We start from the raw sequence: 10,081 nt of genomic DNA on the forward strand, positions 1-10,081 counted from the left end.
GGTGGTTACATATGGACATGTATCACATATTTCATAATTATGATAACTCCACATCATCAGCCCTCTACAGCCACCGCTCGGTATATGGAAACGGGCGACACTAGAAATGAATTATTAAACACAAAATGACACCTCGCGCTAAAGCGGGGATCAACCACCTTCGGGGGGACTAAGGACGGAATTGTTTAGGAGCCGGACAGCATTTGAACAATTTCAAAGACATTCTCTCCAATGGTCAATGCAGCAGTGGGTGACCATTTTCTCCACTGCAGATACGTCGTTACCTACGACCAAAATGCAACGGGGTGCAATCCGACACCCGTTTGGTCGGACGTCCACGTTGCAGTTGCAGACCAATGTTGATGAAAATGTGAGCGGCCTTGACAGGCACAGGGAGGTAACAGTGAAGGCGGTCGGTGCTGACGCGACACGTACTTCAAGCAAGACCCCAACAACGGATATGTCGGTGAGCAAAAATCTCAATCACATATGCATTGAATGTGCGCTCGTAGTTTTGTTCTCGTTTTTTGATATTTGTCATGGCTTGCTTGATTCGTTGAGTGTGGTGACAACCGCAATTCAGACGAGGTCTCCGATTGGCGATTGCGGCTAATGATGGCAATCAAATTAGTTATGGTGGTGCAGATTGCCTTCTTTAGCTCCTCTAAGGCCGGATGCTCTGCACGAGCTTGAAACCGTGAACAATTTGTCCTATTGCAGATCATCCAAAGCACCAGAAAGCGGCGGAGTTTGGGCACGTATTTGGAGCCAAATTTATGGCCGCAAAGAATGATTCCCATCAAAATCAATACTCGTCGTCGAATTGAACCTGACCTGGTTGACCAGTTTCTCAAATGGCGATAAGGAATGAGCATTGTGTGGTTTTGGCTTGGATGCTTGCACTTGAGGTGCTTTTACGGTGTCAACAAAATTTCCCTTGTTTCCACGGCATCTTGGTACAGTTAACCGTATTTGGGAGACAATCTCAAGCTCATAAAAAAGCGCCTTGGAATACACGACAAGGTCTTTGAAGGTTATCTCATCGCTGCTCTGTCTGTGTTTTGGATTGAACTGGTTATAATAATGTTGCACTTTTTGGGCTGAAGGAGTTTGGACAAACCTGTGGAGTGTTGTTTATCACGAACTGTCATGTACTGTTTAAATCAAAAGCAATCTGACTTTGAGACTGCTTTATTTGTGATGACCATAATGGGATTTAATGATCTTTGTTGTTGTCACTTTGTTTTCAGATTTTAGATTTCTATGATTGTTTAAACTAGCATCTGTAAGAATTTGTCAAAATTTCAAAATGAGGTTCATTGAACTTTCTTCCGAGATCTAAAATCACGGAATCCAAGAGATTTTCCCTGCAGGGTTATTGCATTGACATGTCAGAGAAACTCCGTTGGTTTTTCCTATCCATTCTCGCGAACAACCGTTGCAGTAGTTGCTGTATTGCACTTTAGTTCTCGCACATCCACCGCCACTGCCGCCGCGGCAATCATAAATCATCTTCACTCGCGGTCGACCATCCTTCCTGTAAGAGGTCTCAGGCTCTGTGAAGCTTCTCCAGTTCGACCAAAAGCGCATCAGACGTCTACGGCTAGTCATGCAGCCTTGCGGAGGAAGGAAAATTGATAAGCCTACAACCTCCATTAGGCGCGTCATTAGACACCGACACAAAGCGAGGTGATTCGTTCCGTTGCCGGAATGGAGCCGGAGCGGCGGTGGCGGCGGGCGGTGGAACACTATGGATTGGTTGCATTTTGCTAGCGCGCCCGCGCTCGGTTGATTCTAGATTTCATTTTCCACCTCTGTCAACCATTATGCGCCCATCCCCACAACTATAATGGGAGGATGCTGCTGCGCTGCTGGTGCAAGAAGGCGGTTGAGAAATGGCATGCTTTCGGGAAAGTGGATGAGACCTTGGCTGGCATCACCACCATCATCATCATCATCATCATCGTCGTGGCAGTTGTCTTTCAATGGGAAAACTGAAGGGGAAATGCTTGGGATGCAGTGTTGCCAGATTTTTTAAAATCATATCGTCTCTTGCTAGAAATCCTTTCTGCTAGAAATATTTTGCTAGAAATGATAACAGTGCTGTGGTTGCTTAGATCACGAAAAGCGTGATCATATTTTCACCTGGAAAATCGCATGTCGTGAACTCCAATTAGTTTTGAGCAATGTTCTTCATAGTTGGTAGCGTCATTTTTTAAAGTAATTCATTTTCAAAGTTATTGCCAACCTGAATAATTTTGGAGGGTTAGTATCATTAACAGTTTATGTAAATATCTGAGAATCTGTGCTATTGAGATGGCTCGAATTATTCAATAAAGTTTTTCTTAATAGGTGTATATTTTTAAATATTGGTCTTTTGAATCTTTGTCTCCAACCCTGATGGTTTTCGAGCATTGATCTTGATAACTGCTCGATTTTTAAAATTGATCATGTGGACTGCTGGTGTTAAAGGTCCGTTTAGACTATCTGATTTCTTGGTCTGATTTTGACCGCCGCCATAATGAAAAATCTGCTCGAATTTACTTTCGACACACTTTGTCGAACCCCCCTGTTTTCTGGTGTTCACACTGCTTGCACATGTCGAAAGAACTGTCAATTTAGATTTCAAAACAAAACTGTATCAGGAATCAAAAGTAAATACTTCCATCATGAATTACCGGAAAATTTATTGTTTTAAATAAAATGAGAAGAAGAAGGTGAACTTTGTGGAGTAGGAAATGGTTGCTCAGGAGGAACACCGGCAGGGATCTGGCTCATCTTGTCCTTCAAGAACTGCGAAATGAAGATGAAAATGGATTTCAAAATTTCGCCAGCATGTCCATACCAACTTCAGACAAGCTAGTGGGAAAAGTTCTCACTAGATCTACATGATTCCTTGAGTTCTGAAAATTTCTGTTAACAACTCAATTCTGCATAATTCTTTGAAGACCTTCGAACGTCCCTGAAGTTTTGCTTCTCTTCTCCGGTAAAATTTCTTTGAATATCAACAATCATTCCTGGCGATCTGCAAATTTCTCGGTAGTTTTACAGATTTCTTTGAAGTTCAGTGTGATCTTCAGAAGTTCTGCAAATTTTCCTAAAAATCTACAAAGATCCTGAATCCCTGAAGATGTAAGATCCTTGAAGATCAATAACTATCTCTGAAGTTCACAAAATTTATAATAATCTACGAACTTCTCGCAAGTTCTGTAATTTTTCTCTGTATACTTTCATGATTCAATGAATATCTGCAAATATCTCCGAACATCTACACAACTTCCTAAAGAATTGAAAGATTATATAGAAATTTTTGAGCTTTCCGGAAGTTTTAGGAAGTTTTCTGAAGTTCTACTAATTTTTCTGAAGCTGTGCAAATATCTCTAAAGAGCAGCAAACTTCCCTGAAGTTCTGTAAATGTCTCTCAAAATCCAAGAACCGCTGTAAAATTCTGAAAATTTATTTAAACATTTGCTAATTTTTGAGAAGATTTACGATCTACCCTCTGAACTTTTCTGAAGTTTCTAAAATTTATTTCATATTCTGTAATTTTTTCTGAAGTACTGCATTTCTGCTCTAAAGATCTACGAACTGCCCTGAAGTTCAATAAATTTCACAGTAGATCTCCGAACTTTTCTAATGTTCTGTAAATTTCTTTGTGGATTCTTGGATTTCCATAAAGTTCTGCAGATTTATCTGAAATTCTTTGAAATTACCCAAAGCTTTACAATTATCTGAAAATATATGAACTTCGCTGAAGTTTAAAACATTTATCTGAAGATTTACGAACTTCTCTGAAGTTGTGTAAACACTTCTAAAGATCGGCGAACTTTCCCGAAGATCTGTGAGTTTCGCTGAAGTTTTTGATTTTTTTTCTAAAAACATATGAACTTTCTGACGTTCTACAGACTTCTATTAAAGTCTGCGAACTTCTCTGAAGTTCTTTAGTTCTATCTATTTCCGACTTCCATGGAGTTCTGCATAATCTTTTACTTTTGTACTTCGCTGCGATTTGTTTTTGGAATTGAGTTGCTTTTCTGACATTTGACGAATTTTTCTGAAGATCTCACATTTGTCTGAAACTGTGAAACTTTCTGTCAAATTGCTGCAAATATCTTTAAAGTTCTGTAAAGTTGTCTTAAGCTCCGTAGCTCTATTCCCAAGATCTACAAAAAAAACCTTGAGGCTCAATAAATTTCTCAGTAGATCTGCAAACTTCTCTGATGTTTTGTAAATCCCTCTGCAGGCTCTCTGGCTAACCTGAAGATCTGAAAATTTCCCTGAAGAACTTCTTAATTACCTAAAGTTGTCAAAAGTTATTTGAAAATATTTGAGCTTCCTACAAATTTTCCTGAAATCGTGTAAATATTTTTTTTTTAAATCGCCGAACTTCCCTGTAGTTTTGCAAATTTTACAATTTTTTTTTTCTAAAAATCTATCAGAAAATCTGCACACTTTCTTGGAGGTCTTCAAATTTATTTGAAGATCTATGACCATTCTTGTGATTTTTTCAGAAGTCCTGTAATTTTTTTCAAAGTTCTGTAGCTTTGTTCAGAAGTTCTACGAACTTTTCTGATGTTGAACAATGTTTCGGTAGATCTCCAAACTTCTGTGAAATACTTTATATTTCACTGCAGATTCTTGGACTTGTCTTAAGTTATGCGAATTTTGCTGAAGATTTGCAAAATTTCGCTTATAGTTTTACAAATTGATTTTTGCTTACTGAAAGTTTTAAAAATTTCTTTGAACATTTATCTGAAGATCTACGACCTCTCTTGTGATTTGAGTCAAGGTATAGCAAGCAACCATTTCTACCAAGGTGGTCGTTCTTAAAACAGGCCTGATAGGACTAGGAACTGTAATTAATAATAATTGAAATTTCAAAGGAACTAAAGTTGAAAAGACGCATCTGTGTCACTTGATAAGTAATACATGTAAACCACACAAATTCAAGAAATATAGATTATTTTTAAAAAAAGTGATAGCAAGCTGAACAATGCATTAGTTCAAGGGCTGTTCAACTCTGCACATCTCAATCTGTGCCGAGTACATTATCTGTGCCGAACGTGCCGAAGTATGGCAATCAAGATATCAGTCTCAGTGCCCCATAAGTTTGGCATACCTGCAGTTATGACTTTTGAGATTTATTTGTTTACAGCTTCAAGTTCCCGCAGATGAAAAACGGAAACATTTGAGAACACATGCAGCCTCTCCGTGAGAAAGAGAAGTGTGACTGATGACAGAAGCTGGAGCAGAAGGAGAAAGTTAGAAACCGTTCGTCGTTCTGGCAGACGTTTGCCGAAACCAAGTACCCAACCGGCAAGTTGAAAATGCATCACCGGCGAGTGGAAGATTATATGCGTTGTCATCCTGCTACTCGGGAAATGATACAATCTAAAAAACTTCCTTTCTGTTTTTTAGATTGTATCATTTCCCGAGTAGCAGGATGACAATGCATAGAATCGACTTAAAAAGCAACAATAGACTGCAGTAGCTTCCCAGTGTCAGTAGTCGTGGTTGGGTAGTGAATTCGTTTGAACTAGCCTCACCTTTTTTACGGTGGAGTCAAACTACTTCGTCCATGGTCTAGAAATTTTGAACAGGAGACCCAGGAATCCGCTGAGATTTGTCATTTACGAAAAAATTTATCTTCCATGGAATAATTTTCAACAGCATTCAAATTTCGGTCCAGGGACTTATTACTGGTTTCAGTCGTTTGATGAATACCTCCTCCTTGTATTTGCTTGTTGTTCCTTCATATTTTATATCCTTTCTTGGTCATGCTGGAATCGCATATTAGTCTCCCTGAATCTGCTGGCGGTTCCAATTGTTTTCAATAATACCGTGAATCAGATTGTCTCCGTTACCTCCGGTGTGGCTACTGGTACAATTCTGTTAGAAGCATCTTTCTTATTATTGCTATTGCCGTCAGTGAAACGAACACCCAGTAGCGAATGAGCGTAGAGAGACTGCGAACCGGTAATACGGGATCTACTAACTCCACCAGCCTCCACAGTTATCGTCCGGCTGTTGTTGATATCGTACATGAGCCCTGCAATCGGAACTGCATTCTACAATTCTCCTTAACCATATAATTGGCTCTCGGTCCGGATTCTATGGCCATCTGCGGGTAACACGTATTCAAGTCTATTTTACGTGGCATGGTGACTCTGATTAATTCGTTTGGAATCTCCAAAAAACAAAAATTCTTTCGAAAATATGAACATCTCTCAAAAGCCGTGTGGACTTTCTGTAGAGGTTCTTTCCGCAAAAGGCATAAGGACTTATTATTATTGCGGACCGTTCCGCTAGAAAATCGTCAAAAAATAGCAATGGCACTGTCAACAAAATGTCCTTTTCCCCCTTACTTTGAGGTAAACAAAGTAGTAAACCTTAGCAACGATTGGCAAAATTTTAACGCAAAACAGTGATGCCGTTTTCTATTATATTTTGAGTCATACTTGTCATCGTGTGCCATGACGTGCCGATGTGTTTCGGCACAGTGTGCAGAGTTGATTACCCCTTGCATTAGTTACTAAGTAACATTGACAGATTCTCTTCGTAGATTTTATCTACGTATCCATGTATAGACATTTACAGCTATTTTCAACACATAATTCGATAAAAGAAGCTATTAGGGGTTTTGATCTAATTTCCGTCCTCGGCACAACCCGCGCTTTATCTCTCTTTTCTGAACGAGTTTAAACAAAAAATGGAATAATTCTGTTAAAGATGGCCTTTACACTTTTTCACCTTTCCATTCGTACCGTTAGATTTGATAAAAAGTCACAAATTGTTGAGATATTGTTTAAAATCTAATACTGCTTCTTGATTCTAAATTCATTCTACGAGTTTCAATTCCGTCCTAGCGCATTGAAATGCCATTAGATTTTCTTCGCTAGGATCGCTTATTTTGTTTTGCGAACAATGAGCGTACATATTCATCCAATGCGCTCTAACAGGATGTATGTTGTAGCTACTGAACTAAGGCATCGGAACAAACTTATTGTTGAATTGTACGCAGTGAAATCATTGATATTATTGATCTTTTCTGATCGATAGAACGGAAATGGGCGATTACGACGAAGTAGTGCTCTTCCCTATATAGCTCATAATACGACAAACGACGAAAGTTGACGATGAGAATCGATCAATGTTACTTAGGACGTCATACATTGTTCGGCTTGATAGTTTTTCAAACGGCCTACACGGCAAATTAATCTTACTTATATTTGAGTCCCGTTAACTCAAATGCGCAAAAACGTACGTGGCTCATAGAATGAGTAAATCAAATAAGAGTAAATCTCACTCATATATGAGTAAATGTCACTCAAACATGAGTGACATTTGCTCATACTTGAGTAAAAATTTACTCATTCCATGAGTGATCTACGTTTTTGTGAATTTGAGTGAACGGTACTCAAATATGAGTTAGACTCATTTGCTGTGAAGTTTGGTTTGATGGCAGGATTGACTGCACGCTATTTCTAAACAACCCAAATTTGACTAGACAAGATGACAAATGAATAACATTGTTCGGATTCAGGTCGGTGTTGTCCATTCGTCCATCTTGTCAGTCCCAACTTTGTTTACTCAATTTGGGGTACCCTAATTTTGACAAATATGACTAGATCCTACTCAAATTTGGATTGTCTAGAAATAGCTTGTAACCGTTTCGATTCGTCCTTTAACGCAATGATTACCATTTTGCCTAAGGGATTTTCCAGTGATCTATGTTTCACGAAACTGACATTTCTTATGGGGTTTTCTTATAAGGCCTGTATAGAGATAGAAGCGAAGCGAAAACCTCATACAAAATACTAAATTTTTCACCTGCGTGAAAAACGCAATTGGCAAATTTTTCACTTCGCTTTGAACTGTAAACAGATACGATCCAGCGAAATCTAATTTTGTGGATCGTATCTAAAGTTGACGTTTCGAGAAAGAGCGTATCTGTCAGATTTTCACTTCACCGGAGGTGTAAACTGATCGATTTCGTTTCACATGAACTGTAAACTGCGAAAAAAGGAAACTGGAAAATGTTCCACAAACATTTTTTTCACAACCTTTTTCGCTAGCGAAATTTCATGGTTTTTCGCGTGCTTCAAATTTCGTTCCGCTTCGATCTGTATACTAGGCTATAGGAGTGATTTTTTTAACTTTATATAAGAGATTCTTAGCCGTTTCCGCAGCCGATTCCACAGCCGATTCCGCAGCCAATTCCGCAGGCGATTCCACAGCCGATTCCACAACCGACTCCACAGCCAATTCCACAGCCGATTCCACAGCCGATTCCGCAGCCAATTCCGCAGGAGATTCCACAGCCGATTCCGCAGCCGACTCCGCAGCCGACTCCACAGCCGATTCCGCAGCCGATTCCACAGCCGATGCCGCAGCCGATGCCGCAGCCGATGCCGCAGCCGATGCTGCAGCCAATTCCACAGCCAATTCAGCAGCCAATTCCGCAGCCGATTCCACAGCCGATTCCACAGCCGATTCCGCAGCCGATTCCGCAGCCGATTCCGCAGCCGATTCCGCAGCCGATTCCGCAGCCGATTCCGCAGCCGATTCCGCAGCCGATTCCGCAGCCGATTCCGCAGCCGATTCCGCAGCCGATTCCGCAATGATTACCATTTTGCCTAAGGGATTTTTCATTTGGTTTGGTTTGGATTTTTTGGTGGAGTGAAAAGATAAGAAACGATCCTTTGTTTCACGAAACTGATGGTGTTTTCGTATAGGAGTGTTTTTTTTTTACTTTATATAAGAGATTTTTAGTTGATTCCACAGTCGATTCCACAGCCGATTCCGCAGCCGATTCCGCAGCCGATTCCGCAGCCGATTCCTCAGCCAAACCTTCAAATTTTCACTGGAAACCCTGAGGAGTAGCTATCTGTAAGTAGCTACAGAAACTCAACGGCGATGTGTGGTTATTCGGATGCTGAAAACCTGATAAGGTTACAAAGATGCCTGAAGGGATGCTCACAGGAAGCAGTCAGAAGTAATATTCTCCTTCCTAACTCGGTTCTTCAAGTAATGTCAACGCTAGAAACATTATTGGGTAGCCCAGACAGTTTGCTGCAGTTGATGCTGAACAATGTACTTCAGCGACTATATGATGACAATAACTTCTGCGGCCAGCGACGTTACTCACTTCAGTGACCACGATGTTCAGCGATAGAGTCGACCCGAGAAACAAAAATCAAAGGAGAGGGCGTACTTGAATGCGCATTATTCGCAAGACTTTCGTAGGCAAGAGAGTCCTGCAGGTAAGAGTGTAGATGGTCAGGCTAGACCATGTTACGTTTGTCAAAGTAACAAGCATAGAATCAAGGACTGCGGTAAGTTTAGGTCAGTGACGCTTGGGGATCGTTGGAAAGCCGTCCAAGCGCATTAACTCCATAGAGGTAACTCTAAGACTAGAAGGTCCCGAAGAAACGTGCTCAACTTTTTGGCTCAGCTCTGGTACTATCTTCGGTACCAAGCTAATCGATTCACCCCTCGAAACATAGGAAAATCCACTAACCCCTCATTTTATCTGTCAAACTTTCATAGCGAATCAAAACAAACATTGTGTAGTAGAAGAATTTAGACTAAAATGGGGTGCGTTAATCGATTTGCTTGGGACAAATAGGATAGTCAAGTAGTGAGCCAATTTAAAATCGTTAGTTTCCACCGGTTCATAATTCGATGTTACATCCGGGTCTGCCAGAATCCAATCAGTTTACGCATTCGGGATCCAAAGCAACAGCTATCGTCTCTGTGCATCGTCAAGTGAAAAACTCCACACTTTTCCGTATTATCCCTGCTACATTGTGTGGAAAGGGAACACAGATCGAAGCTTTTGCTTTACTTGATGAGGATTCATTCTTGACGCTGATGGATGCAGACATCGCCGACCAGCTGAACATCGACGGAGTGGTCCAGCCCTTGTGCTTGACTTGAATGAGCTTCTTTACATAACGAAAATGTATCCCTATCTGGAAGGGCTGCCAGTCCAGAACTACGAACAAGCTGCTCCAAGAATTTTGATTGGATTGGACAATTTGCGTCTCTCGACTCCGCTCAAAAGGGGAGCACAGGAACC

The 10,081-nt window shown here is 40.6% G+C and overlaps 1 protein-coding gene across 1 annotated transcript; it reads right to left on the bottom strand.

Annotated features, from left to right (window-relative positions):
- Positions 1–8,130: 8,130 nt before the first annotated feature.
- On the bottom strand, positions 8,131–8,631 carry LOC135711488 (antifreeze protein Maxi). The gene has a single exon (XM_065234340.1). The coding sequence runs from the start codon at positions 8,629–8,631 to the stop codon at positions 8,131–8,133; it is 501 nt and encodes a 166-aa protein (XP_065090412.1).
- Positions 8,632–10,081: the final 1,450 nt, after the last annotated feature.

Source organism: Ochlerotatus camptorhynchus, unplaced genomic scaffold (genome assembly GCF_037179485.1).
Source record: "Ochlerotatus camptorhynchus isolate MF236.1 unplaced genomic scaffold, CSIRO-AGI_Acam_v1.1 ptg000433l, whole genome shotgun sequence".
Lineage (NCBI taxonomy): Eukaryota > Metazoa > Arthropoda > Insecta > Diptera > Culicidae > Ochlerotatus > Ochlerotatus camptorhynchus.

Bases quoted from the DNA above. Each gene is read 5' to 3' on its own strand.
- LOC135711488 (XM_065234340.1), bottom strand. From the start codon at position 8,631: ATGGTAATCATTGCGGAATCGGCTGCGGAATCGGCTGCGGAATCGGCT.